This window comes from Diorhabda carinulata, chromosome 6 (assembly GCF_026250575.1).
Source record: "Diorhabda carinulata isolate Delta chromosome 6, icDioCari1.1, whole genome shotgun sequence".
Lineage (NCBI taxonomy): Eukaryota > Metazoa > Arthropoda > Insecta > Coleoptera > Chrysomelidae > Diorhabda > Diorhabda carinulata.
The window spans coordinates 2418473-2444992 of record NC_079465.1 but is presented as its reverse complement, the minus strand read 5'-3'; the positions used below and the strand labels follow the sequence as shown (position 1 = coordinate 2444992).

Sequence of the window (26520 nt, the reverse complement as noted above, 5' to 3'; positions counted from 1 at the left end):
TACTTACCATGAACATTAGGTTTGATAATCTGGTTCTGAAATAAAACAAAAATCTGTTAACAACAATATTCAAATACATTTTCAAATTTTTATCATAATTGATTTATCAGAATCCTTTTGGCAATAAACATCGTAAAATGTGTTGTGTCAGAAAATACAAATTACTTCTCCAGCTAAATGATCATCATAAAAACAATGAGAATGAAGTATGGTTTCAAATAATATAAATACTCACCGAAATATACAAAGTTGTTCATTTTTTTGCAGCAAGCAACTATACCAACTGTATACCTGTAATTAGAACAAAAACAATTAATATTTAATGTTCGTAGCAGATGAAAATGTTCAACAAATAAATTTAATTATTCAGAATAACCAATCAGTCACAAATTATCAGACTGGGGCGGTAATCACAATCATCATTTTAAAATCAGCTAGCAACTATCCTAATGGACAACACAACATCTTTTTAATAAATATTATAAAAAAAGATCATTATTTTCAAAAATCGTTGATTACGTAAAATAAGAAGTTTTTTTATGTAAATTCTGTAGGAAAATATATATTTCAAGCTGCGAATCATAGTATAACAATAATTAGAGAAAACATTTCATCAATTCTACCTGAAAATGGACACACAAGTGATAAAGCGGTCACCCTATTGAGACATGGTCAGTCACCAAGAAATCGCTGGTTCGCTGAACACGTGTAAGTCTAGAATTTACCGTGGTTACCAAAAGATTGGTAACTTTCATCAAAGACGTTGTTCCAGAAAAGATGAACATCCGAAAAAGATGACCGATTAATTGTTGGCAGATAGCTGAGAAATCGCGACCTCACTAGTAAGAGCTCAGAAAACTGCGAGGAGTGGCTTGACAAAAAGAAGACTTTGGAGGCAAAAAGACCAGCTACTGGCCCCACATTAAACCCCAATATGCGATTTTTCTGGTCACGAGTGTAGTCCAACTGATTCAAATTCTATTTGATTTTCCTTATTTGAATTCAACGAACTTTGTTTATAGGACCTCTAATTGGAACAAAATATAAGAAAATTTAACTGGTGATTTTAGAAAAACGTGAAAATTTACAATAAAAAGTTATAAATGACTATCAACAATCGATTGAAATTACAATTAGATGATAAAATTTTTATCGACTCACCTTTTCAAAAATACTTGTATGAATCTCCCAATCGATCGTAGAACGAAATCTGTAAGAAAAATCGCTTTTAGATATAATTTATCGTGAGATTTTATAAATAAAATTGTTTTTAGAATATCAGTACATCCAATCACTCATAACTATCAGCCTGGGGCGGTAAAAATGTTCATCATAGAAATCAAATTCATTAAATAATGTGTCTTATAAAATTATAAGAAACTATTAATTCAAAGATTGGAATAAAACTTACAGGAATTCAAAATAAACTCACCATATAATTCCTGAATGTCTTGACAGTTACGCTGAAAAATATCCAACAAAAACTTTGTACAGGTTACTTAAAAATTTTGTTAATTGGCAATTTGAAAATCTGAGCAAATTAAAATAAATGATCTAAATCGCGTAGTGGTTTATCAATTTCCAAAGTAAAACCAATTTTTTGTTAAAAAAACTGAGTTTTATTTTACATATTTCAAAAAATATTAAAATTAACATTAATCAGTACACCTAACATAAAATATACAGAAGCCAGGTTTAAAGTTACGCGAAAAAAACCCATTGATACCAAATAAATACTCAAGATTTAATTTCAACAGAATTTACTTTTGATGTCAAAAAATATTGTAAATATACAAATATCCGGATAAATAACAAAAATTATATAACAATATCTATTTGCAGATTATTTAATTTCTCGCAAAATTCAACCAAGGACAGTTTAAGAATAAAAATTATCAAAAATACAATCAACTATAGAAAAAAAAGTGAGTAAATTGAAATAAATTTATTAAATAATCTGTACAAAGTTAATTTCCTTGAATGCTTATAATTTATCCAGATACTGTGCTAGGTCTGGTAGTCCTTCTTTGAGACCCTTCCTCTTACGTGTTTCCTGAAAAAAAAACATACATTCCAAAATATGTTCTAAAAAAATTATTTTTTCTAAAGATTCCAATAGATACACAAATGTACATAATATGGTACATTTGAACTATTTCACTAACTCAAATTCCAATACATACACAAATATATATATATATATATATATATATATATATATATATATATATATATATATATATATATATAATAGGGTATGTTTGAACTACTTCACCAAACTAGTAGTGAAACATCTTATATAAAAAGAGAAAAACTTACCTGGACAATACCGTATGGTCTGCTGTTAGGTTCGAATGGATCCCCTGGTAAGATTTGCCAATGGTCAAAGACTGATTGTGGGAATGCCTGCCCTCCTGTGTTTGATCTCAAATCGGCGGTGAAACCGAACGATTCATTTACTGGTAAATAGGCTTTTACTAAGAACATAGGTGTACCAGCTATCTGGGATTCCTCAAAAACGTGACCACGTCTTCTATTTAAAACACCATAGATACCACCAACAGCAATTTCAGGACACTATAAACATAACACATAGAATGATTTATTAAAGTTCAACTTAATATATGGAATTGTTCAACAATAATGAGTTGTACATCTTACACCGTAGCATGTCACAACCAGACATAAAGATAGAGGTCCCGTGACAGCGTTTGAATGCAAGATCTATTTTATCTTCTTCCATTGCACTACCAACTAAGTCATAGTTTCGTAAATAGCAACAATGTTACCAAATACCAAACTATTTAGTGGTTCTAGGTGTGCTGGAAGGGAAAAGATGTTACCTTATAACTTTCCAGAAAATTACTTACCATAATTTCACATTTGTAGATAGGTTCCATGAGTCTGGGCGAAGCTGTCAATAAACAAGCGTATAAACACCTACGAGTTGTTGGAATGATTTGACCACCACCACGATGAATAGCGTCAGCATGTAATGTTACATCATAAATATTGAATCTGACTCCTCTCAAGTTTTCTTCTGATAATACACCTTCTTTGGTGGCCCATTGGAAACCGGCCACTACAGAGTCCTTGATTTCGTTAAGATATTGCACTCCCTGAAATCAGTAAAGTTACAAAAATAAATAAATGTTTAAGAAGACTCAAAGAGATAGTGTCGATGGCAATGAGAAAGAGATTTAGAGGAGACAGTTGAGAAAAGGGAGACGTGTGGATGGAACATGTAAAGAAGCTGCTGGGATTAAGGGAATAAAATGGAAAGGTATAACAGAGCAAACATAAGATATTAAGGCTTGAAGTAAAAAGAATATAGCTTGATCGCCAAACAAACAGCTATACATCCTACAGTAAAGGTGACTTAGGATTGAATAAGAAAAAAATTCTAGGGTAGGAAGGGTTCTAGATTCCCTTTAAAAAGATCAACATAATCAAGATTCCATCTGAATACCACAACTATTGGTTAAAGAAAATCTGTTCAACATTGGAAGAAAGTTTATTTTGCAGTCATTAAGGGTAGTTATTTAAAAGGCTTGAATAACAAGGTCTATAAATCTTCATTTGGTGGTATCTAAGATAAAACTTGCGACTGTTTTATGGCATAATGATATTTTTGACCAGGGGTATCAATTTGACTGACGTTCGGGGCTGGTAAAAACTGAGACAACCAGCGATTTAAAAGTCAATCAACATATCAAAGGAACTCCCTCTCCATTGAAGAATTGTGCATGCTTAATCTATCTTCGCTTTGAGTACCACGTTTGCCCAATTTGGACCAAAAACACATTCGAATGAACATTTCCCAGGCCTTATTGAGGCGGTATTAGAATCAATGTAATTTGAATACAATAAAAATGATTAAAAGATAAAATATTATCTGAAATAAGTTCATTTGTTATTCGTTCATAGAAGATTGATAGAAAAATGAATAACCATAATTAGAACGTTCACATTGATATTCCATAAAATGTTTTGTTAAGACTAGAAAGAAATTAAAACCAAATTCTACTAACCTTAGTACAATCGACAAGAATATTAGGTCCAGTTCCGTCAGGACCAAAACACCAGATTTTACGGGCTTCAGTTACATCATAATCGTACTTTTCTCCAAGATAACGTGCACGAACTTTGAAATCGTCACGTGGATTGACTTGTCCTTCATCGATGTCTTCAGCTAGACCATCAGGCATTGGGCAAGCTTTCATGAACAATCTGAAATAATAAAACTATTACCAAACTATCAATAAATAAAATTTATTCCAAAATCTCTTAGCATTAAAATTAGATGTTTGTCCCCCTATTCAGACCAGAGAGCTGATAAACTCTAAGGACGAAACTTAAAAGACAATTCAATCTGCCACCATTTGCGAGTACTGAATAGCATAAATACTATTCAATATTGTCTGTGGTGGCCGAAAATTGAAAAGAATTAGTTTTAAATTTAATTTACCTACCTGTTGTGTTTGTTGGCCGATTTTGATAAACACATTTGATCAGATTCTTCACTGACTGTTTCACGGTAAGATACAACTGGATCAGATTTTTTGATGGGAATGCAAGCGTGATCTTCTTCTAAATCTTTAAGGCAAATTTCAAGATGCAATTCACCAGCTCCAGCAATGATGTGTTCACCAGATTCTTCAATAATACATTGTACCATAGGATCAGATTTGGTGAGCCGTTTTAATCCTGAAAAGAAACAAAAAAAAATGATACATACACACCGGCTATTCTAAAAATCTCTTTATGCTCACCTTCAACAAGTTTAGGTAGATCAGCGGGATTTTTGGGTTCTACAGCGACACGTACTACAGGGGACACACTGAACTTCATGACCTTCAAATTGTGGGCATCTTTGAAAGTGGTGATAGTACCAGTCTTGACCAAAAATTGATCAACACCAACTAAACCACAGATGTTACCAGATGGTACGTCTTCAATGGCTTCAACATAACGACCCATCATCAGGATAGTACGTTGGATAGCTTTTTCATATAAATCTTCCTTTTTACCAGGGGTGTAGTTGGGTCCCATGATACGGGCTTTCATACCGGTAGCAACTTTACCGGAAAATACACGACCGAAAGCATAGAATCGACCTTTATCTGAAGTCGGTACCATTTTAGAGATGTACATCATTAATGGTGCATTGGGGTCGCAGCTTTTGATACCGATCGCAGCTTCGTCATCTTGAGGTCCTTCATACAACATTTCCATTCTGTATTTTTGAGCTACTACAGGAGATGGCAAATGGATGGCAATCATCTGAAGTAAAGCTTCACCAGCAGGCAACCAAGTTCTCATTACTACTTTCAATAACTGTTTACCATCTTTGTCTTTGTCTTCGTGTTTGATGGTAATACCTAATTTAGGAAGGAGCGCTTCGTATTCTTCTTTCTTGTAATTCATAATTGAATCAAAGATCTTGTAAATGGGATCCAAGATGTACATACAGAAGGAACGTTTGTTGTCATCATCCTTTTGTTTGGCCCATTTCTTGGTTTTGGCATTGAAGAAGTTTTCTCCCCACAATCGGTTCATTAGTTTAACAACATCAATCTTGAATTTTTCTGCATACATTTCAGAGAATTGTTTGAGAGTAAAGGCCCATCCGTGAAGACCTGAACCAAAACCTACTGAACCTTTGCTGGGATCAACCTAAATAATAAAATTGTTTGTTTCAAATTTCAAAAGGTTTAATATCATTAATTTTTTTAATGTTTCACTGTAGGAAACTGCAGTAAACATCAAATTATTTACTGCAGGGCAAAATATGAGTTTGATCTTTGAGCCAGATACCGTTATTAGCTATTAAAAAGTCTAACAATTAAGAAGTGACTCAATAAATTAATAATATGAATTTCAATAATCTACTTACTCTAACTTCACCCATTGGACCACTGTCATCATTGTAAGTGGCAATGATAACGTTAACATTTTCTACAATACGTTGGAAGGTTTGATATAATTCTTCAGAATCCAATTGCAACTCCAATAGAGCACGGTCCATCTTGTTCATGAATAAAATTGGCTTGATACGTTCAGCAATAGCTTGACGTAATACAGTTTCCGTTTGGACACATACACCTAGTAAGTTGAAAATGTTGACTTATTCAAATTAAATATCATATATTTACTACTTACCGGATACACAATCCACTACTACAAGAGCACCATCAGTAACACGAAGAGCAGCAGTTACTTCTGATGAAAAGTCTACGTGCCCAGGAGAATCAATCAAGTTGATCAAAAAACCTTTCTCTTCTTTTTCACGTTGATCTGGGTTGGTGATGAAGACAAGATCCTTGTCTTCCAGTTCAAAGAACATAGAAATGGCACTGAAAATATGAAGGGATTCCATAGTAGTTGTCATTAGGCATTTGGATAATCAAAAATAGTAATAAATTAAAAAAACAGCAACTCATAATAGGATAAAGAGAATTAATAAGATGTCACAATAGCAAGAATCAATATTTAGGACAAGTGGTTAAATTGTTTTGCCAAGAAATTATCAATCAATATTAGGAATGTTGAGACCTTTGTCTTGGATCTTACAAAATTAGTCTTCAGATTTTAAAAATCCACATGAGAAATAAATAGATAAAAACAATACTAAACAAATTTAAATTGTCCTACTAAGTTATTAAAATGTCACTTATAACCATTTACTTTTCAGCCATCGCTGACATGATGATTGAAATGAAGGAAATATAGTGTAAAAATAAGTGTAATTACATTTAAACACCTTTTTAATGTAAATTTTTCAATGTTAAAAGGAAATAAACAAGTCTCAATAGGAACATTGGTTTTTAATACAAATGTATCAGAAATGTATCAATACACCTAAGCAAAGATTTAAAAATCTGATTTTACTAAAATCTATTGAATAATCATAAACAAAGACTTTGTACAATACATTTATTTTTCATTTATTATAAAAATTCGCACGTTAATAAAAAAAATTATAAACAAGACAAACTAACATTTCCGAAGATTGTGCAATATTGAATTATCCTATCAGTACAAAAAGGTAAAAATTAGTTTTGACGATTTAAAAAAAGATTTTAAAGAAAATAAAGTGCACTTACGTTGACTTGATTGTAATACAACGTTCTTGTTCATCTTTTCTAGTATCGGTGAAACGTGTTTCTCCGGCTTTGGCACCAGCAATTATACCAGCTTTGGATACTAAGGAATCAGTCAAAGTCGATTTACCATGGTCCACATGGGCTATAACGGACATATTACGAATATTTCTTTTTTTGTCCATCATGGCTCTGATTTCGTCTACCGTAAAGTTCACCTAAAACAAACATTATTATTAGTATTTAAAAGATACATTTAAATCGCTCTATTAAATCAATATGTAACTATTTTCTTTTTTTCTTTGAAGAAATGGTATAGAATAACTAACCATATTTTGAGTTTTTCGAAGATCTATTCAAATAAATTTGAAAATATAGTCAATAATATAATGTCAATTTGTTATAAATTGTACACAATATGGAAAAAGTTTAGTGAAACAATCAGTAAACATCAAAGTAGGGACCTTTCATACTGTTGTGCAATATCACTAAAAATATTTATTTCAACACAACCGGTCATTTTACATAAAATTTTAATCGAATATAATGCAGCTATGTTTGCATTAATATTTAATCATAATAAAATTGAATATTAGTGCTTACCATTTTGGATGTTTGATGATTTTTTTAAGCACAACCAAAACTTACGATACGCCAACGTTGGCGCACTCCTTCGAAAGAAAGAGACCGAACAATCTCTGCCACGACGTAGACACTGGACAGTTAAACATTGTAGCCAACAATGACATATGTTCAGCGCAAGGCAATTTTTAGCGAAATGTTCGAATTGTCATTTGTGTATATATATTGCCTATGTAGTAGTTGTGGTTAATTTATTTACTATTACCTATGCTTACAAAAAATATTAGAAAAATAGTCTTATAACATAATTGAGGTTAAATTACGTTGTTATAATGAGAAAACAAAATATGAAGCTTATTTCACTATTTTATAGATTAAATAAAACCACCCTGCTCCTGTTAGATTTGATATTACATTTTAACTAGTTCCAGAATGATATTATTTTAATAACTTTTGTATTATTTTTTCACCAAAATAATGACGTACCTAATTCAATATGGCAAAATTCTTACTTTTGCGATATAATTTCTACTATAGTTGACTAATTGATATGCAATAGCTTGTCAACTTTTTTGATCAAATAAGTTTTGGCATATTTAAAAAACATTTCGTATTTTGTTTAAGAATTTTTTTCTACCTAGTTCATTGTACACAAGTATTTACAGAATAGGAATATCAGCAGTGTTATTTTCAGATTTATACTTCGATTTTACTAAAAATATAAATAAAATTAGTCCAGGATCTTATCACGTCAAATAAATGACAAATATTTGATATCCTTTTAACATTCGTGTACAAACCTACATAGAATTGATATTAAAGATAGAGAGAGCCAAATACGGAAGCTAGTTTTAGGGAGCGCGAACTACTGATAGATAAAAAAAATACGTCGGTATACCACTCTGTATCTCTTTCTTCTCTATTCTGATTGGATCACAGTTACGTCAGTTTCCGGCGAGCGGGGAGGAAGGCAAGGGAGGAGAATAAAAAGTTTTTAATTTTAACAACGAGATAGAGAGTAGTGACAAATCCAAATATTTAATACTCATATATTGGTAATCCCCGTAAGTCGTCCACTAAGATACACAGCAATTGCATTCTTCTATCTCACTTATTCAGACCCGATTCGTTGTGCGCAAGCGTTGCGACTGTACTAGGGAAGTGTTATTACATCACCCGGGAGCTTAGAACACGGTTATAGTAACCATTTTTAGGTCGTGAGTTCAAATCACGTACTGTTAATTTTTTTTTTAATTTGTTATGTATGTATATAAATATTATTTGAAATCATTGAAAATTATAATTATATTTTCAAAAACTTATTAAAACCCAAATTAATGCTTCATCAATTTATTATATCATATTACCATAACATAAGAAAATATTACATGCAAAGAAACTAAATTAATACGTCAAATTATGAAGTTTAGCTAAACTAGATTATATAGTTTTGATGTTTATGAAGTAGGTACACAGACGCAAGCATCGTTTTCACAGTATCCAGATCTGCTTCCACTTTGTACGCAGCTAAGTCTGCACTGAAGTCCAATACAGTTGAGAGTGGGATTTTTCGCTTGGATAATGTTAATAACCTCATCTGAAATGTATTGTAGTAGTACAGAAAAATTAATGAAACATATTTTAATGAGAGCATTGCTATGATTCCTCATGCATGGAACGTAGTATGTTTTTTAAATAAGTGGTTTATTGACAGCGTGCACCACAGAACACACCTATAATACTTAGGTATGTTCTGTGGTGTGCCCTAGCCGTTAATCTTGAGACAATTTTTTTTTGGTTTTATTTCATCAAGAAAGTATATTTTCATGTTTAAGTCCACAATTATAATTTTATTTCGGAAAATACGATATTAAAATAACGTTTTTTAATGTGACGAAATGAAATTTAATGAAAATAAGAATTTAAAGTAACTACGCCACTAATAGGTATGCTAGTTGTGCGTATGTATTTTGTTTAATAATTGTCGTACTAAAAGAATAGAACTCCAATGAATTTTTAAACGCTATAATATTGTGTAAAAGCTATTTTATCGGCTTTTACATTAATATTTTCAGATAAAATATTGTTAATATACTTTAGGTAGAATCTTTTTGGAATTATAACCTAAAAAGTCTCATTTTTTATTTGTTACAGAAAGCGCTGTTGCACGATTGTAATTCATATCCTATATCTAGTTAAAATTGAACAAAAGAATTTCGATAAAATTTAGTTAATTCAGTAGTATTTGAAATAATTTGAATATTTTTTAACTTACCTGCAGTTAGATCTTGACAACAAGCAACAGCTACTAAAGCCAAAAACAAAAAACCAATGAAGAATTTCATCTTGTCAAAATATTTGTAAAACTTTTACTTAATAGACAAATAACTTGATGCTAACGAAACTATTCTGAATAAAATTATTAACTATGGTGATATTTATACCCCTTTAAGTTGTTTCTTCAATTTAAAACAAATAAATATAAGGATTTAGTGTATGGCACGAGTAAAAAAATAAATTCTTGTTTTTAAATTACTTTGATTAACTTTTATTTGAAGAGTATTAGTTTTATTATACTATTTTGCATGGAAACTAACGTTTCGTTATGTAATTTTCAGATTAATTGCAGCATAGATGTACTTGTTTTTTAATAAATTCAACTCAATGACGATTTATCATATGTTTCATTTAATCTTTTCCAGTTACGTGTAGCATTCATGATAATTTTTAATTCGCTTATTCCTAGAAAAAAGTTTTACTAGTCAAATATTTTCACTTCGCTTTAACTGACATGTTGTATAAGATATACAAGGACAGTACAGTGTATCCCATGCCACTTTATAACGTTACCTACTATTATTTTTTAAAGAATATAATCAAATTCTCATTTTTTTTCAATGATTGTGCATTCTGGATACGAAACAGCGTTGTCACAAAAAATCTTGTATTAATTTCTTACATTATCAAATTTTAAGCTCTAAATTTTATAGTTCTAGTAAATTATTTATAGCAATTGAATAAATCACTACTGAAATGCCTAACGTTTTGATAATCAGTTGTTTTTATAACGCATGGCAACACTGTATGTGTCCTCCCAATCTCAGTTTTTTTGTCCATTTGAAACCATTATCGTCACATCCTTAAATTTATACATTTATATAATATATAAATGTATATTATACATGTACCTACATATTAATATTTCACTGAAATTATAGATTATACCTCAGAAAACTTACTATTTACATAAATTACAGTTTATATCTATCTATGAATATTGAATAACATTTTTTGGTTATACGTGCAGTATTGTGTGTTGCCTAACCAGACATCATTTTTCATACTCGGCATGGACCGAAGTAGGAAAGTCGATGATCAGTGCCGAGTGAACTTGCACTGGACGTCAACTTTAAAATTATTAATTAATTGTAGTTATATCAAAATAATAATTTGATATTAAGGTCAACAGGTATATTTTTACCTAGATTCAGATTAAGACAATGTAAACAAAACCGCAGTTACTGAAATGCTGTTAAATTGTCGAATGACAATGACATTAAAATTCTAATTGCATTAGCAAAAGACTTGACGATAGTAGCTGAAAAGTTATTTGTTGTAGCAAATTTTCTAATTTGATGATTAATAATAGTGAAACTAAATACTCAGAAGCATTAATCTCCATAATTCCAAATACAACTTGAATTATATTAACTCCTGAAACAAAAGACTTTTAAACACGTCAACTTTTCACTGTTGACAATGCTAAGTTTGTAAGAGTATGAAGGTAGGTTGCAAAAATAAATCTAGTATTGTATCCTCACAAAAATTTATACGCGCGTCTATGCTTTCAACGAACTCGAGATTATTAGTCGGACTTTGGACTCTATTTAGTGTTTGTAACGCCATCTTTAAGAAATTCTCTGAATTTTCAGCATTTGTGACATTTGGTTTTTGATTTGATTTGAAATATTTTCTAAGTTTTATATCGTATTGTTGTAATAATTATTCAGCTTCCGAGCAGGATAATATGCTGTAAAAAGGAAATTGAAACAAAAGGATGTATGTATTGCCATCTATGTTATAAACTAACAATTTATCATCCTTGACGTACGTCTATTTGAAGTAGTAGGAAATCAAACAAAATATTAAGTTTAATAAATTTATTTTACCACATTAAGAAAGACATAAAATTTAAAAATACTATTTAATAATAAAAAATATTGAAGTAGGTCCTACGTCGACGCAAAAAAATTGGGTTCAACGTACGTTTACACGCAAGTGTCATTTTCACACTGAACCATTACTATGACAATTTAGTCTGCACTGAATTCATTCTATGTTGGGATTGTTTTTATGGATGATATATATATATATATATATATATATATATATATATATATATATATATATATATATATATATATATATAGTTTTACGTAAATACATTCATATTCTTTTTATAAATATTTATAATTCTAAATATTCTTTAACTTAATAAATGAGAAGATTTATATAGTTTTGCAATATAGCGAATTTAACTACGTAGTAGAAAAAGTAATACGGATTGTGTATGAATTCGTCTAGTGTAGTATAGTAGAGTCAAGAAATAACTACCACTTTTGGCAACACTGTGAGAGTTTGTATGTTAGGCGTTTTGTGATTTCTTTTACAAAGTTTCAATCAATTCATTATTGTTTTAAGCTTATATTGTGTTATTTAAAGTCTATTATAGTGAACTTTTACGTTATAACTCACAAACACGTGAACCGAAAAAGCTTTAGAAACTGAAAATGAAGTTTTGTCGTTTTCGTAAATATTCAAACTATTTTAATGAATTGTTTTTTTCCTATACATATTACTTTTGATACGACTTAAAATAAATAGTTTAATTTTATAATATAGTAGATAAATTATAATATTATCGTTGAAAATTACAGTATAAAGATTTAGTAAAAAGAAACGATATCAAATAGTGGGTATTAAAATGACAGCTGTCAGAAGAGATCAAAAGGAATACTTTTATTGCTATCTCGTTTCAATAAGTTAAAAGTCGATTATACGTTTTATAAATATGAGTTTCTGTATTACTAGCGTCATATTAATGATCATTTTAATCGATTGTGTCATACTACGTATCTCTTAAAGTCAATCCATTTCAGTTATCAAATTTGTTTTTTTTTGAAAATTAATAATTGATCTCGATAATTTGATAAAAATAGAAATTATTTATAATTCATTTAAAACAATTAAAATTGTTTTCGATTGTCGAAAAGAATCGAGAACCGGTTTCGAATCATAAATAGATTTAAAAACTATTCGATTCTTTTGGGAAAATTAGAAGCAGCCGTGCATAGTCGTACAGGACCGTCTTGACACAAATATAACACCCGTTTGACTGAACAAAAAAACGATGTAGCTAATTCAGGATAAAAAACTTAATTGGTAGTATACGGAATGACATTATTTCTTCAATGAAATAATAAAATGTTATATTCGGTGAAGTTTGTTTAATTTTATTGAATAAACAAAAAGATATGATGTTTTGATTCGCGATAACTTTTATATTAAATAATAAGAAACCACGTTATCATTATTCACTGATCAAATATTTATTTGTGTGAATGAACGAGGCAAATATTATTCGGAAAATGATCTTTTTCTAGATTTTATTGGTGTCATTAAATAATAATAAAAATTATCTCTACAGATATCACGTAATTGAATAAATGTATTTGATACCCCTGACATACGCCACTGATTTTCATTGATACAAATTCATATTATGTGAAATATATGATTTTAATTCCACGTGTATTCATGATTAAAAGCCTTAAATTATTTAATTATGCCCTGGTAAATTAAACGTTGACGATTTATTAAAAGTAAATTTATCTTTAATTTTTTATTTCTTAGACCTTTTGATGTATTAATGCTTCTAAATGTTCTCGATTTTAGGTCTCTTTTCAATCTTTATCAAAATATTTTGACTTAAAATCAAGAACATTTAGAAACATTAACAAATCTATCTATAGACACATAACCTATTTATTTCACAAGTACGCCTCTGGAAAAATTAATTAGCTACGAAAAAACAATTACGATTTCTATTTGTTGTAGATTAAGATAATTTTATTACAGAGATTGCACTATTAATATAAAAGAACATGTGTTATGGTTTTAAGAAAAAACGAACGAAATTATTTACGAAAATTTTAATAATGCGACCCGTTCTAATTGTATCGATTATCTGTGCCATATTATTGGTATCAGTTAGTGCCAATAACCAAGAAATCAGTGATGACAATACTAACGAAACAGGTATGCGATTAAAACCAAAATTCTATTAGTTTTTTTTTTTTTTTTTTTATAAAATTCTTTATCCATCTTCAGGCGATCCTTTAGAAAGCCTACAAGACGGACCTTGCGAAGATGATCTAAATGAAAACCAATCAACAATTGATATACAGATTGAATCATTCACGACAGAAATATCGCCAGAATATCCAGCTAATAACGACACTCAAAATATTACTGTCATTTCTCGAAATATAACTGATATCAGATTGGATACACCCGACAAGAACGGAGGATTAACCGATCTCGAAAATAACGACGACGTAGTTGAAGATACTACAAATGATGCTGCAACTACTGTAAACGATTTAAATGTTAATAACACAGAAAATGATGATATTACTGAAGGATCAGTTAATAACGAAACTTATAACAATAACGATGCAATAGATGATTCTATTGATGTTACTACAGAAAGTAATTTTAAGGATGATGCCGATACAGATTCAATTGGTAACAGTGGATTGACTAATGAAGGATTTGTCGATATTGTAACCATAGTTTATCAAAGAAGTGATAATACAGACGCAACAGATTCTGGTTACGATATTAAAGTAACTGCTGGTGATAATGATGAAGATACAACTGATGAAAGTGAAACTACTACAGTTGTTAACGCAAGAAACGATATTGAAGCAAAAGATAACGTACCTATTGATGGTAATAGAGATAAAAATGTGAATGATGATGAAGAAACTACCAATACAGACGCAACTAACTCTGATGACGATATTAGTACAACTGCTGGTGATAATAATGAAGATACAACTGATGAAAGTGAAACTACTACAGTTGATGTAACAATTTCTGATGTAAGAAACGATATTAAAGCAGATGATAAAGTATCTAATGATGATATTAACAACAACAATATAGATAATAATGAATATATTGTTAATACAGATGCAACAGATTCTATTGACGATATTAATGTTACTACTGGTGATAATAATGACGATACAACTGATGAAAGTGAAACTACTACAGTTGATGTAACAATTTCTGATGTAAGAAACGATATTAAAGCAGATGATAAAGTATCTAATGATGATATTAACAACAACAATATAGACAATAATGAATATATTGTTAATACAGATGCAACAGATTCTGATGACGATATTAGTACAACTGCTGGTGATAATAATGAAGATACAACTGATGAAAGTGAAACTACTACAGTTGATGTAACAATTTCTGATGTAAGAAACGATATTAAAGCAGATGATAAAGTATCTAATGATGATATTAACAACAACAATATAGATAATAATGAATATATTGTTAATACAGATGCAACAGATTCTATTGACGATATTAATGTTACTACTGGTGATAATAATGACGATACAACTGATGAAAGTGAAACTACTACAGTTGATGTAACAATTTCTGATGTAAGAAACGATATTAAAGCAGATGATAAAGTATCTAATGATGATATTAACAACAACAATATAGACAATAATGAATATATTGTTAATACAGATGCAACAGATTCTGGTGACGATATTAATGTTACTACTGGTGATAATAATGAAGATACAACTGATGAAAGTGAAACTACTACAGTTGATGTAACAATTTCTGATGTAAGAAACGATATTAAAGCAGATGATAAAGTATCTAATGATGATATTAACAACAACAATATAGACAATAATGAATATATTGTTAATACAGATGCAACAGATTCTATTGACGATATTAATGTTACTACTGGTGATAATAATGACGATACAACTGATGAAAGTGAAACTACTACAGTTGATGTAACAATTTCTGATGTAAGAAACGATATTAAAGCAGATGATAAAGTATCTAATGATGATATTAACAACAACAATATAGATAATAATGAATATATTGTTAATACAGATGCAGCAGATTCTGTTGACGATATTAATGTTACTACTGGTGATAATAATGACGATACAACTGATGAAAGTGAAACTACTACAGTTGATGTAACAATTTCTGATGTAAGAAACGATATTAAAGCAGATGATAAAGTATCTAATGATGATATTAACAACAACAATATAGATAATAATGAATATATTGTTAATACAGATGCAACAGATTCTATTGACGATATTAATGTTACTACTGGTGATAATAATGACGATACAACTGATGAAAGTGAAACTACTACAGTTGATGTAACAATTTCTGATGTAAGAAACGATATTAAAGCAGATGATAAAGTATCTAATGATGATATTAACAACAACAATATAGACAATAATGAATATATTGTTAATACAGATGCAACAGATTCTGGTGACGATATTAATGTTACTACTGGTGATAATAATGAAGATACAACTGATGAAAGTGAAACTACTACAGTTGATGTAACAATTTCTGATGTAAGAAACGATATTAAAGCAGATGATAAAGTATCTAATGATGATATTAACAACAACAATATAGACAATAATGAATATATTGTTAATACAGATGCAACAGATTCTATTGACGATATTAATGTTACTACTGGTGATAATAATGACGATACAACTGATGAAAGTGAAACTACTACAGTTGATGTAACAATTTCTGATGTAAGAAACGATATTAAAGCAGATGATAAAGTATCTAATGATGATATTAACAACAACAATATAGATAATAATGAATATATTGTTAATACAGATGCAGCAGATTCTGTTGACGATATTAATGTTACTACTGGTGATAATAATGACGATACAACTGATGAAAGTGAAACTACTACAGTTGATGTAACAATTTCTGATGTAAGAAACGATATTAAAGCAGATGATAAAGTATCTAATGATGATATTAACAACAACAATATAGACAATAATGAATATATTGTTAATACAGATGCAACAGATTCTATTGACGATATTAATGTTACTACTGGTGATAATAATGACGATACAACTGATGAAAGTGAAACTACTACAGTTGATGTAACAATTTCTGATGTAAGATACGATATTAAAGCAGATGATAAAGTATCTAATGATGATATTAACAACAACAATATAGACAATAATGAATATATTGTTAATACAGATGCAACAGATTCTATTGACGATATTAATGTTACTACTGGTGATAATAATGACGATACAACTGATGAAAGTGAAACTACTACAGTTGATGTAACAATTTCTGATGTAAGAAACGATATTAAAGCAGATGATAAAGTATCTAATGATGATATTAACAACAACAATATAGATAATAATGAATATATTGTTAATACAGATGCAGCAGATTCTGTTGACGATATTAATGTTACTACTGGTGATAATAATGACGATACAACTGATGAAAGTGAAACTACTACAGTTGATGTAACAATTTCTGATGTAAGAAACGATATTAAAGCAGATGATAAAGTATCTAATGATGATATTAACAACAACAATATAGACAATAATGAATATATTGTTAATACAGATGCAACAGATTCTATTGACGATATTAATGTTACTACTGGTGATAATAATGACGATACAACTGATGAAAGTGAAACTACTACAGTTGATGTAACAATTTCTGATGTAAGAAACGATATTAAAGCAGATGATAAAGTATCTAATGATGATATTAACAACAACAATATAGATAATAATGAATATATTGTTAATACAGATGCAGCAGATTCTGTTGACGATATTAATGTTACTACTGGTGATAATAATGACGATACAACTGATGAAAGTGAAACTACTACAGTTGATGTAACAATTTCTGATGTAAGAAACGATATTAAAGCAGATGATAAAGTATCTAATGATGATATTAACAACAACAATATAGACAATAATGAATATATTGTTAATACAGATGCAACAGATTCTATTGACGATATTAATGTTACTACTGGTGATAATAATGACGATACAACTGATGAAAGTGAAACTACTACAGTTGATGTAACAATTTCTGATGTAAGAAACGATATTAAAGCAGATGATAAAGTATCTAATGATGATATTAACAACAACAATATAGATAATAATGAATATATTGTTAATACAGATGCAGCAGATTCTGTTGACGATATTAATGTTACTACTGGTGATAATAATGACGATACAACTGATGAAAGTGAAACTACTACAGTTGATGTAACAATTTCTGATGTAAGAAACGATATTAAAGCAGATGATAAAGTATCTAATGATGATATTAACAACAACAATATAGACAATAATGAATATATTGTTAATACAGATGCAACAGATTCTGGTGACGATATTAATGTTACTACTGGTGATAATAATGAAGATACAACTGATGAAAGTGAAACTACTACAGTTGATGTAACAATTTCTGATGTAAGAAACGATATTAAAGCAGATGATAAAGTATCTAATGATGATATTAACAACAACAATATAGATAATAATGAATATATTGTTAATACAGATACAACAGATTCTGGTGACGATATTAATGTTACTACTGGTGATAATAATGAAAATACAACTGATGAAAGTGAAACTACTACAGTTGGTTTTGATGCTATTATCACAATTGTAGATGCAGGAAAAGATAATAAGAATGATGTAGATGACAATTCTGCTAAGGGATTTGAAAATAGTGAAGATACTAAAAAAACTACAATTGGAGAAAACGCTGATGGTAGTTTCAGTGTCAATTCTGAAGTTAATGATGAAGACACCACTGAAAATAACGATGTTTTTACCATAGTAACCGATTCAAGTATAATTGATGACGAAACTACAATTAATTCAAATATAAATGATGCAAATGATGATATACAAACTAATGATGACGGAATAACTGAGAATGGCAGTAATTCAAATACAAACAACGCCAATAATGATGAAAAAACCGATGCTAATGTTGACAATGGTGTTTTTGATGGAGCTAATAATGATAATAACAACGAAAGCAACAATATTGACGATGCTACTGATAGTGCTAATGGTGTATCTAGCGCATCCGCTACAGAAACTACTAATGTATATAATAATGATGATAATGATACAAACAATGAAAATTTAGAAATTGACCAAACTACTACCGAAAAAGGTAATGAAAATGGCACCGAAGCTCCAAACACAGATGATGAAACAACATTAAACACGAATTCGCAAAATATTTCTGTCGACACCAATGATGAATCAACTAATGACGGAAACCAAAAAACTCCCGATGGTTTTGGAGATTCAACGACAGATATTGGAGAAGAAATACTAAAAATTAAGGAGGAAATGAGACAGAAAGCAGAGGAGTTAAGAAAACGATTAGAAGAAGTAAGGAAGCAACAAGACAAGCAAAAAGAAGAAGAGAGGAGAGTAAAGGAAGAAGAGAAAAAGCGTAAGGAAGAGGAAAGAAGACAGAAAGAGCTCGAGAAGAAGCAAAAAGAAGAAGAGAGAAGACAGAAGGAACTCGAAAAGAAACAAAAAGAAGAAGAGGAGAAAAAACAGAAAGAGCTCGAGAAGAAGCAAAAAGAAGAAGAGAAGAAAAAACAGAAAGAGCTCGAGAAGAAGCAAAAAGAAGAAGAGGAGAAAAAACAGAAGGAGCTCGAGAAGGAGCAAAAAGAAGAAGAGAGAAGACAGAAGGAGCTCGAAAAGAAACAAAAAGAAGAAGAGGAGAAAAAACAGAAGGAGCTCGAAGAGAAGAAAAAAGAAGAAGAGGAGAAAAAACAGAAGGAGCTCGAGAAGAAGCAAAAACAAGAAGAGGAGAAAAAACAGAAGGAGCTCGAGAAGAAGCAAAAACAAGAAGAAGAAAAAAGACAGAAGGAGCTCGAAAAGAAGCAGAAAGAAGAAGAAAAAAGAAGACAAAAGGAGCTTGAGCAGAAGCAAAAAGAAGAAGAAAAGAAATTGAAAGAAGAACAAAGGAAGCAGAAAGAAGAAGAGAATAGGAGAAAGCAGGAAGAGAAAAGAATACAGAACGAGGAAAGACAGAAACAGAAATTAGAAGAACAAAAACTAAAAGAGGAAGAACGGAAAAGGAAAGAAGAAGAGAAGAATGATTCTGATGAAAGTGAAGAGGATAGTATAGAAAACACACAAAACAATACAGAAAAATATGAGAAATGGATGATGATACTCCAGAGAAAAATCGAGCAGAAACAAAAATATTTAGGTAAGACTTCTCAAATTAAACACCTCTTATTTACTATACTTGAAACAAGTGGTATTAAACCATAATTCCCGAGCATAAAAAGTCTGATCACTACACCTCACTTATCTTTTGATACGGCTCAATTAATACGCACTTCAAAATTCTCATTCGTAAGTTATGTAGTAATTAATATTAATTATGAAAGCATAAGACTTCCATAATTTAGGAATTGCGATCACAAAATTCACAAACAAATAAAAAATAACACAAACTATCTATGACAGAATTACGCTCGTGACAACAATTGGAAAGTACCGTATAGGAATCGATTCTTGATCGATAAATCGTTACCAATTTGTTGAAACGCGCGTTTCTTTGTGCGCAGGGACTGTATGGTGCAATATACGCGAACAAACATTTATGGACTTTAATAATTTCTTATTTTTATCTTGAGATTTGATGAATATTATTTGTTACAGATTCTATTAAGGAGAAATATGGAATCGACGTACAGTGCGACTCAGAAATTTGTAGATTAAATTGTGTATTAGCTCGTAATCATTCAGGTTATTGCAATAAAGATAAATTGTGTGTATGCATATAGGTTAGAAATATATTGCGAATTAATTATTTAAGCTTAAATTAAAAATAAATCATTTGTATCTTAGTATGTATTGAATTTTTTTTACATTCATTTGTCAAATAAATTTACTGAATATTTAAATTTTGGTTTTAATGTACCCAAAATATTGTTCCGACTGCATATATATGTATATGCTGTTCGTAGTAACCAGTACCGTATTAAACTAATTTCCGGTGGGATGGAAATTTGTCCATTGGTTTAAATTTTTTTGGTACGATTCAAATATTTAATAAAAAATTGTTTACTTGAATAAATACCTAATTGAAGTTGTAGCAAAAACAAATATTTAGAAAACGAAACATACTTTGATTTATCTTAATGAAAGTTAAATAAAATTTGCAAATTTGCGAAAAAAAAGAAAGCATGCGATTCTTGATATACAAACAACTAATTTTTCCACCACGACCAGTTGGGAAACGTATTTACTATACAGTATGTCTCAAAATTAATGTTCTATTCATAAAAAAAATACCAATCGAACCATCTTTTATCAAAGGACGTTGGAAAAAATCTTTCAACTGGTTCAAAAAATTGGAAGACAGCTGGTTAACCAGGTGGAGCCGTGGAGGTGAATTGTTATAATATTTCTTTGACTTTGGGTCCGTCTCAATCATAAATGTTATCAAGTCACTCAATTAGAATCCTGAGCATAAAACCCAACAACGTAAATTCTGTTTTTATTAAAAGTAATGACGTTAAACAAAGATTAAGATAACCGTGTTTCAACATTGATTTAATTATATAAAAAGAGTCCAAATGAACCAGATTTTTAGATAGAATTTCAATCATGCTATCGGTTAAAGTTTTGTTACTAATTTGTGCCATATCTTGGACACTAGTAGTAGCAGAAGAAGAAGATGTTAATGTTGATAACAAACAAGGTAAATCCATACACTGAATATCCATTATTTTATTTAATTTTATATGGGAAATTCTATTTTCTTTGGATGAAATACCTAATATTAATTTAAATTAGTTGGGGTTATCCATGAGTTTTTGAAAAATGATCACATTATAAATTTGTTTTTAATAATTCATTATTTTTAGATGGAGAAATAAATTTAACTAATTATCAAAACATATCAGCAAACAATTATAATAAAAGTAGAGTAGTAAGAGATACCGAAGAAAGTGAAGATGATAATGATGAAAGTGCAGAAAGTACCGAAGATACCGAAGAAAGCGATGACGAAGATAATGAAAGCGACAATTCCACAGAAGATAATGAAAATGATAGTGAACAGACAGCTACAACAGTTGATGAAAGTAATGAAATAACAAGTGGAACAACCGAAAGCAGTGAAAACAGTAACGAAAATTCACAAGATAATGATGATGATAATGATGATGAAAGTACAGAAGCTACAAATGATACTGAAGAAAACGATGACGAAGATAGTGAAAGCGACAATTCTACAGAAGAAAGTGAAAATAAACAGACAGCTACAACAGTTGATGAAAGTAATGAAATAACAAGTGGAACAACAGAAAGCAGTGAAAACAGTGACGAAAATTCACAAGAAAATGATGATGAAAGTACAGAAGCCACAAATGATACCGAAGAAAACGATGACGAAGATAATGAAAGCGACAATTCTACAGAAGAAAATGAAAATCAACAAACAGCTACAACAGTTGATGAAAGTAATGAAATAACAAGTGGAACAACCGAAAGCAGTGAAAACAGTGACGAAAATTCACAAGAAAATGATGATGAAAGTACAGAAGCCACAAATGATACCGAAGAAAACGATGACGAAGATAATGAAAGCGACAATTCTACAGAAGAAAATGAAAATCAACAAACAGCTACAACAGTTGATGAAAGTAATGAAATAACAAGTGGAACAACCGAAAGCAGTGAAAACAGTGACGAAAATTCACAAGAAAATGATGATGAAAGTACAGAAGCCACAAATGATACAGAAGAAAACGATGACGAAGATAATGAAAGCGACAATTCTACAGAAGAAAATGAAAATCAACAAACAGCTACAACAGTTGATGAAAGTAATGAAATAACAAGTGGAACAACCGAAAGCAGTGAAAACAGTGACGAAAATTCACAAGAAAATGATGATGAAAGTACAGAAGCCACAAATGATACAGAAGAAAACGATGACGAAGATAATGAAAGCGACAATTCTACAGAAGAAAATGAAAATCAACAAACAGCTACATCAGTTGATGAAAGTAATGAAATAACAAGTGGAACAACAGAAAGCAGTGAAAACAGTGACGAAAATTCACAAGAAAATGATGATGAAAGTACAGAAGCCACAAATGATACAGAAGAAAACGATGACGAAGATAATGAAAGCGACAATTCTACAGAAGAAAATGAAAATCAACAAACAGCTACAACAGTTGATGAAAGTAATGAAATAACAAGTGGAACAACCGAAAGCAGTGAAAACAGTGACGAAAATTCACAAGAAAATGATGATGAAAGTACAGAAGCCACAAATGATACAGAAGAAAACGATGACGAAGATAATGAAAGCGACAATTCTACAGAAGAAAATGAAAATCAACAAACAGCTACAACAGTTGATGAAAGTAATGAAATAACAAGTGGAACAACCGAAAGCAGTGAAAACAGTGACGAAAATTCACAAGAAAATGATGATGAAAGTACAGAAGCCACAAATGATACAGAAGAAAACGATGACGAAGATAATGAAAGCGACAATTCTACAGAAGAAAATGAAAATCAACAAACAGCTACATCAGTTGATGAAAGTAATGAAATAACAAGTGGAACAACAGAAAGCAGTGAAAACAGTGACGAAAATTCACAAGAAAATGATGATGAAAGTACAGAAGCCACAAATGATACCGAAGAAAACGATGACGAAGATAATGAAAGCGACAATTCTACAGAAGAAAATGAAAATCAACAAACAGCTACAACAGTTGATGAAAGTAATGAAATAACAAGTGGAACAACCGAAAGCAGTGAAAACAGTGACGAAAATTCACAAGAAAATGATGATGAAAGTACAGAAGCCACAAATGATACCGAAGAAAACGATGACGAAGATAATGAAAGCGACAATTCTACAGAAGAAAATGAAAATCAACAAACAGCTACAACAGTTGATGAAAGTAATGAAATAACAAGTGGAACAACCGAAAGCAGTGAAAACAGTGACGAAAATTCACAAGAAAATGATGATGAAAGTACAGAAGCCACAAATGATACAGAAGAAAACGATGACGAAGATAATGAAAGCGACAATTCTACAGAAGAAAATGAAAATCAACAAACAGCTACATCAGTTGATGAAAGTAATGAAATAACAAGTGGAACAACAGAAAGCAGTGAAAACAGTGACGAAAATTCACAAGAAAATGATGATGAAAGTACAGAAGCCACAAATGATACAGAAGAAAACGATGACGAAGATAATGAAAGCGACAATTCTACAGAAGAAAATGAAAATCAACAAACAGCTACAACAGTTGATGAAAGTAATGAAATAACAAGTGGAACAACCGAAAGCAGTGAAAACAGTGACGAAAATTCACAAGAAAATGATGATGAAAGTACAGAAGCCACAAATGATACAGAAGAAAACGATGACGAAGATAATGAAAGCGACAATTCTACAGAAGAAAATGAAAATCAACAAACAGCTACAACAGTTGATGAAAGTAATGAAATAACAAGTGGAACAACCGAAAGCAGTGAAAACAGTGACGAAAATTCACAAGAAAATGATGATGAAAGTACAGAAGCCACAAATGATACAGAAGAAAACGATGACGAAGATAATGAAAGCGACAATTCTACAGAAGAAAATGAAAATCAACAAACAGCTACATCAGTTGATGAAAGTAATGAAATAACAAGTGGAACAACAGAAAGCAGTGAAAACAGTGACGAAAATTCACAAGAAAATGATGATGAAAGTACAGAAAGTACAAATGATACCGAAGAAAACGATGACGAAGATAGTGAAAGCGACAATTTTACAGAAGAAAATGAAAATCAACAAACAGCTACAACAGTTGATGAAAGTAATGAAATAACAAGTGGAACAACCGAAAGCAATGAAAACAGTGACGAAAATTCACAAGAAAATGATGATGAAAGTACTGAAGCCACAAATGATACCGAAGAAAACGATGACGAAGATAATGAAAGCGACAATTCTACAGAAGATAATGAAAATGATAGTGAACAGACAGCTACAACAGTTGATGAAAGTAATGAAATAACTAGAGGAACAACCGAAAGCAGTGAAAACAGTGACGAAAATTCACAAGAAAATGATGATGATAATGATGATGAAAGTACAGAAAGTACAAATGATACCAAAGAAAACGATAACGAAGATAATGAAAGCGACAATTCTACAGAAGAAAATGAAAATCATAGTGAACAAACAGCTACAACAGTTGATGAAAGTAATGAAATAACTAGTGGAACAACAGAAAGCAGTGAAAACAGTGACGAAAATTCACAAGAAAATGATGATGAAAGTACAGAAAGTACAAATGATACCGAAGAAAACGATGACAAAGATAATGAAAGCGACAATTCTACAGAAGAAAATGAAAATGATAGTAAACAAACAGCTACAACAGTTGATGAAAGTAATGAAATAACTAGAGGAATAACCGAAAGCAGTGAAAACAGTGACGAAAATTCAGAAGAAAATTATGATGATAATGATGATGAAAGTACAGAAAGTACAAATGATACCGAAGAAAACGATGACGAAGATAATGAAAGCGACAATTCTACAGAAGAAAATGAAAATGATACAAATAATAATAATGCAGATAATAGCAACGATAATAATGGAAGCAAAACTGAAGACAGTGATAATGCTAACAATAACCAAAATGATTATGCTGAAATTACTGAAACAAATGTTAATAACCAGGATGACGATACAAATAATAGTCAAAAAGAAAATTCTCAAAATAATTCATTGGAAGATAATAAGAAAAAAGGAAAGAAGTCAAACGAACAAGAAGAATATAATGAGAAGAAGACAAAGCAATCGAATTGGATCGAAAGAATCAATAAACGACTTGTAAAGAGACAAGAATATTTAGGTAAATTATTTCTCTTTTAGCTTTAATTTATTACCCACCAACCTAATTATAGCTTTCAAACTATAAAATATATAAAAATTAATATAAATTTAACGTAGCACACGACTAATAATAAACATCAATTTTATAATATATTAAAAACATAAATAAAGAGGTCAACTGTCATTTCCCACTCATAGATATATAAAAAACTGCTCTAGATCATTTAAAACGAACGAAATTCTAACATTAACAAACTTTATCTATGTTGTAAACAAATTTTCTTATTCTTTGACCACATTGCGTTAAATTAGATTGATGATGACGTCATCAACCTGTCTCGAACATTCGCTTAGTAAAGAGCAGGTCCGCACCGACCCCGCACGACATTAAAATCTACATACATTTAATCAAAAAAATTCTCTTTATGCTTCTAATTTTCTAGTTGTATATATTCTCTAAGTGTATAAATATATATGTTTTTAGACAATTTTGAACATCGATACGGAATCCATATTCAATGTGATCCCAAATTTTGCAAAATGCAATGTATTGTGAACGGTAACCATGCTGGATATTGTAGACGATCTACAGAATGCGCATGCGTTTGAATATAACACACGAAGACGACCACTAAGGGAATCGTAGTAATACTAGTTAACGAATTTTAGTAATGTGTAGTTTGAAAATAAATATTGTTATCAAAAA

The 26520-nt window shown here is 30.3% G+C and overlaps 2 protein-coding genes, 1 long non-coding RNA gene and 2 other non-coding genes across 5 annotated transcripts; 1 reads left to right on the top strand and 4 right to left on the bottom strand.

Annotated features, from left to right (window-relative positions):
- Nucleotides 1-360: 360 nt before the first annotated feature.
- LOC130896069 (small nucleolar RNA SNORD31) lies at nucleotides 361-430 on the bottom strand. Its single transcript, XR_009059518.1, has one exon. It is a non-coding gene; the product is annotated as a small nucleolar RNA SNORD31 (small nucleolar RNA).
- Nucleotides 431-1274: 844 nt separating this feature from the next.
- LOC130896071 (small nucleolar RNA SNORD31) lies at nucleotides 1275-1340 on the bottom strand. The gene has a single exon (XR_009059520.1). It is a non-coding gene; the product is annotated as a small nucleolar RNA SNORD31 (small nucleolar RNA).
- A 256-nt stretch (nucleotides 1341-1596) lies between these two features.
- LOC130895656 (translation elongation factor 2) lies at nucleotides 1597-7850 on the bottom strand. The gene is made up of 10 exons (XM_057803090.1): nucleotides 7707-7850; nucleotides 7107-7321; nucleotides 6163-6356; nucleotides 5897-6105; nucleotides 4773-5676; nucleotides 4473-4707; nucleotides 4032-4230; nucleotides 2871-3119; nucleotides 2320-2577; nucleotides 1597-2053 (listed from the first exon to the last, which is right to left on the bottom strand). Exons 1-10 carry the CDS (start codon nucleotides 7707-7709, stop codon nucleotides 1985-1987), a joined length of 2535 nt encoding a protein of 844 aa, XP_057659073.1. The 5' UTR covers nucleotides 7710-7850; the 3' UTR covers nucleotides 1597-1984.
- Nucleotides 7851-9019: 1169 nt separating this feature from the next.
- LOC130895655 (uncharacterized) lies at nucleotides 9020-10282 on the bottom strand. Its single transcript, XR_009059483.1, has 2 exons — nucleotides 9961-10282; nucleotides 9020-9282 (listed from the first exon to the last, which is right to left on the bottom strand). It is a non-coding gene; the product is annotated as an uncharacterized LOC130895655 (long non-coding RNA).
- A 3552-nt stretch (nucleotides 10283-13834) lies between these two features.
- LOC130895212 (uncharacterized protein PF3D7_1120600-like) lies at nucleotides 13835-26520 on the top strand. The gene is made up of 6 exons (XM_057802402.1): nucleotides 13835-14003; nucleotides 14076-20141; nucleotides 20600-20708; nucleotides 21529-21644; nucleotides 21811-25833; nucleotides 26299-26520. Exons 1-6 carry the CDS (start codon nucleotides 13850-13852, stop codon nucleotides 26421-26423), a joined length of 10593 nt encoding a protein of 3530 aa, XP_057658385.1. The 5' UTR covers nucleotides 13835-13849; the 3' UTR covers nucleotides 26424-26520.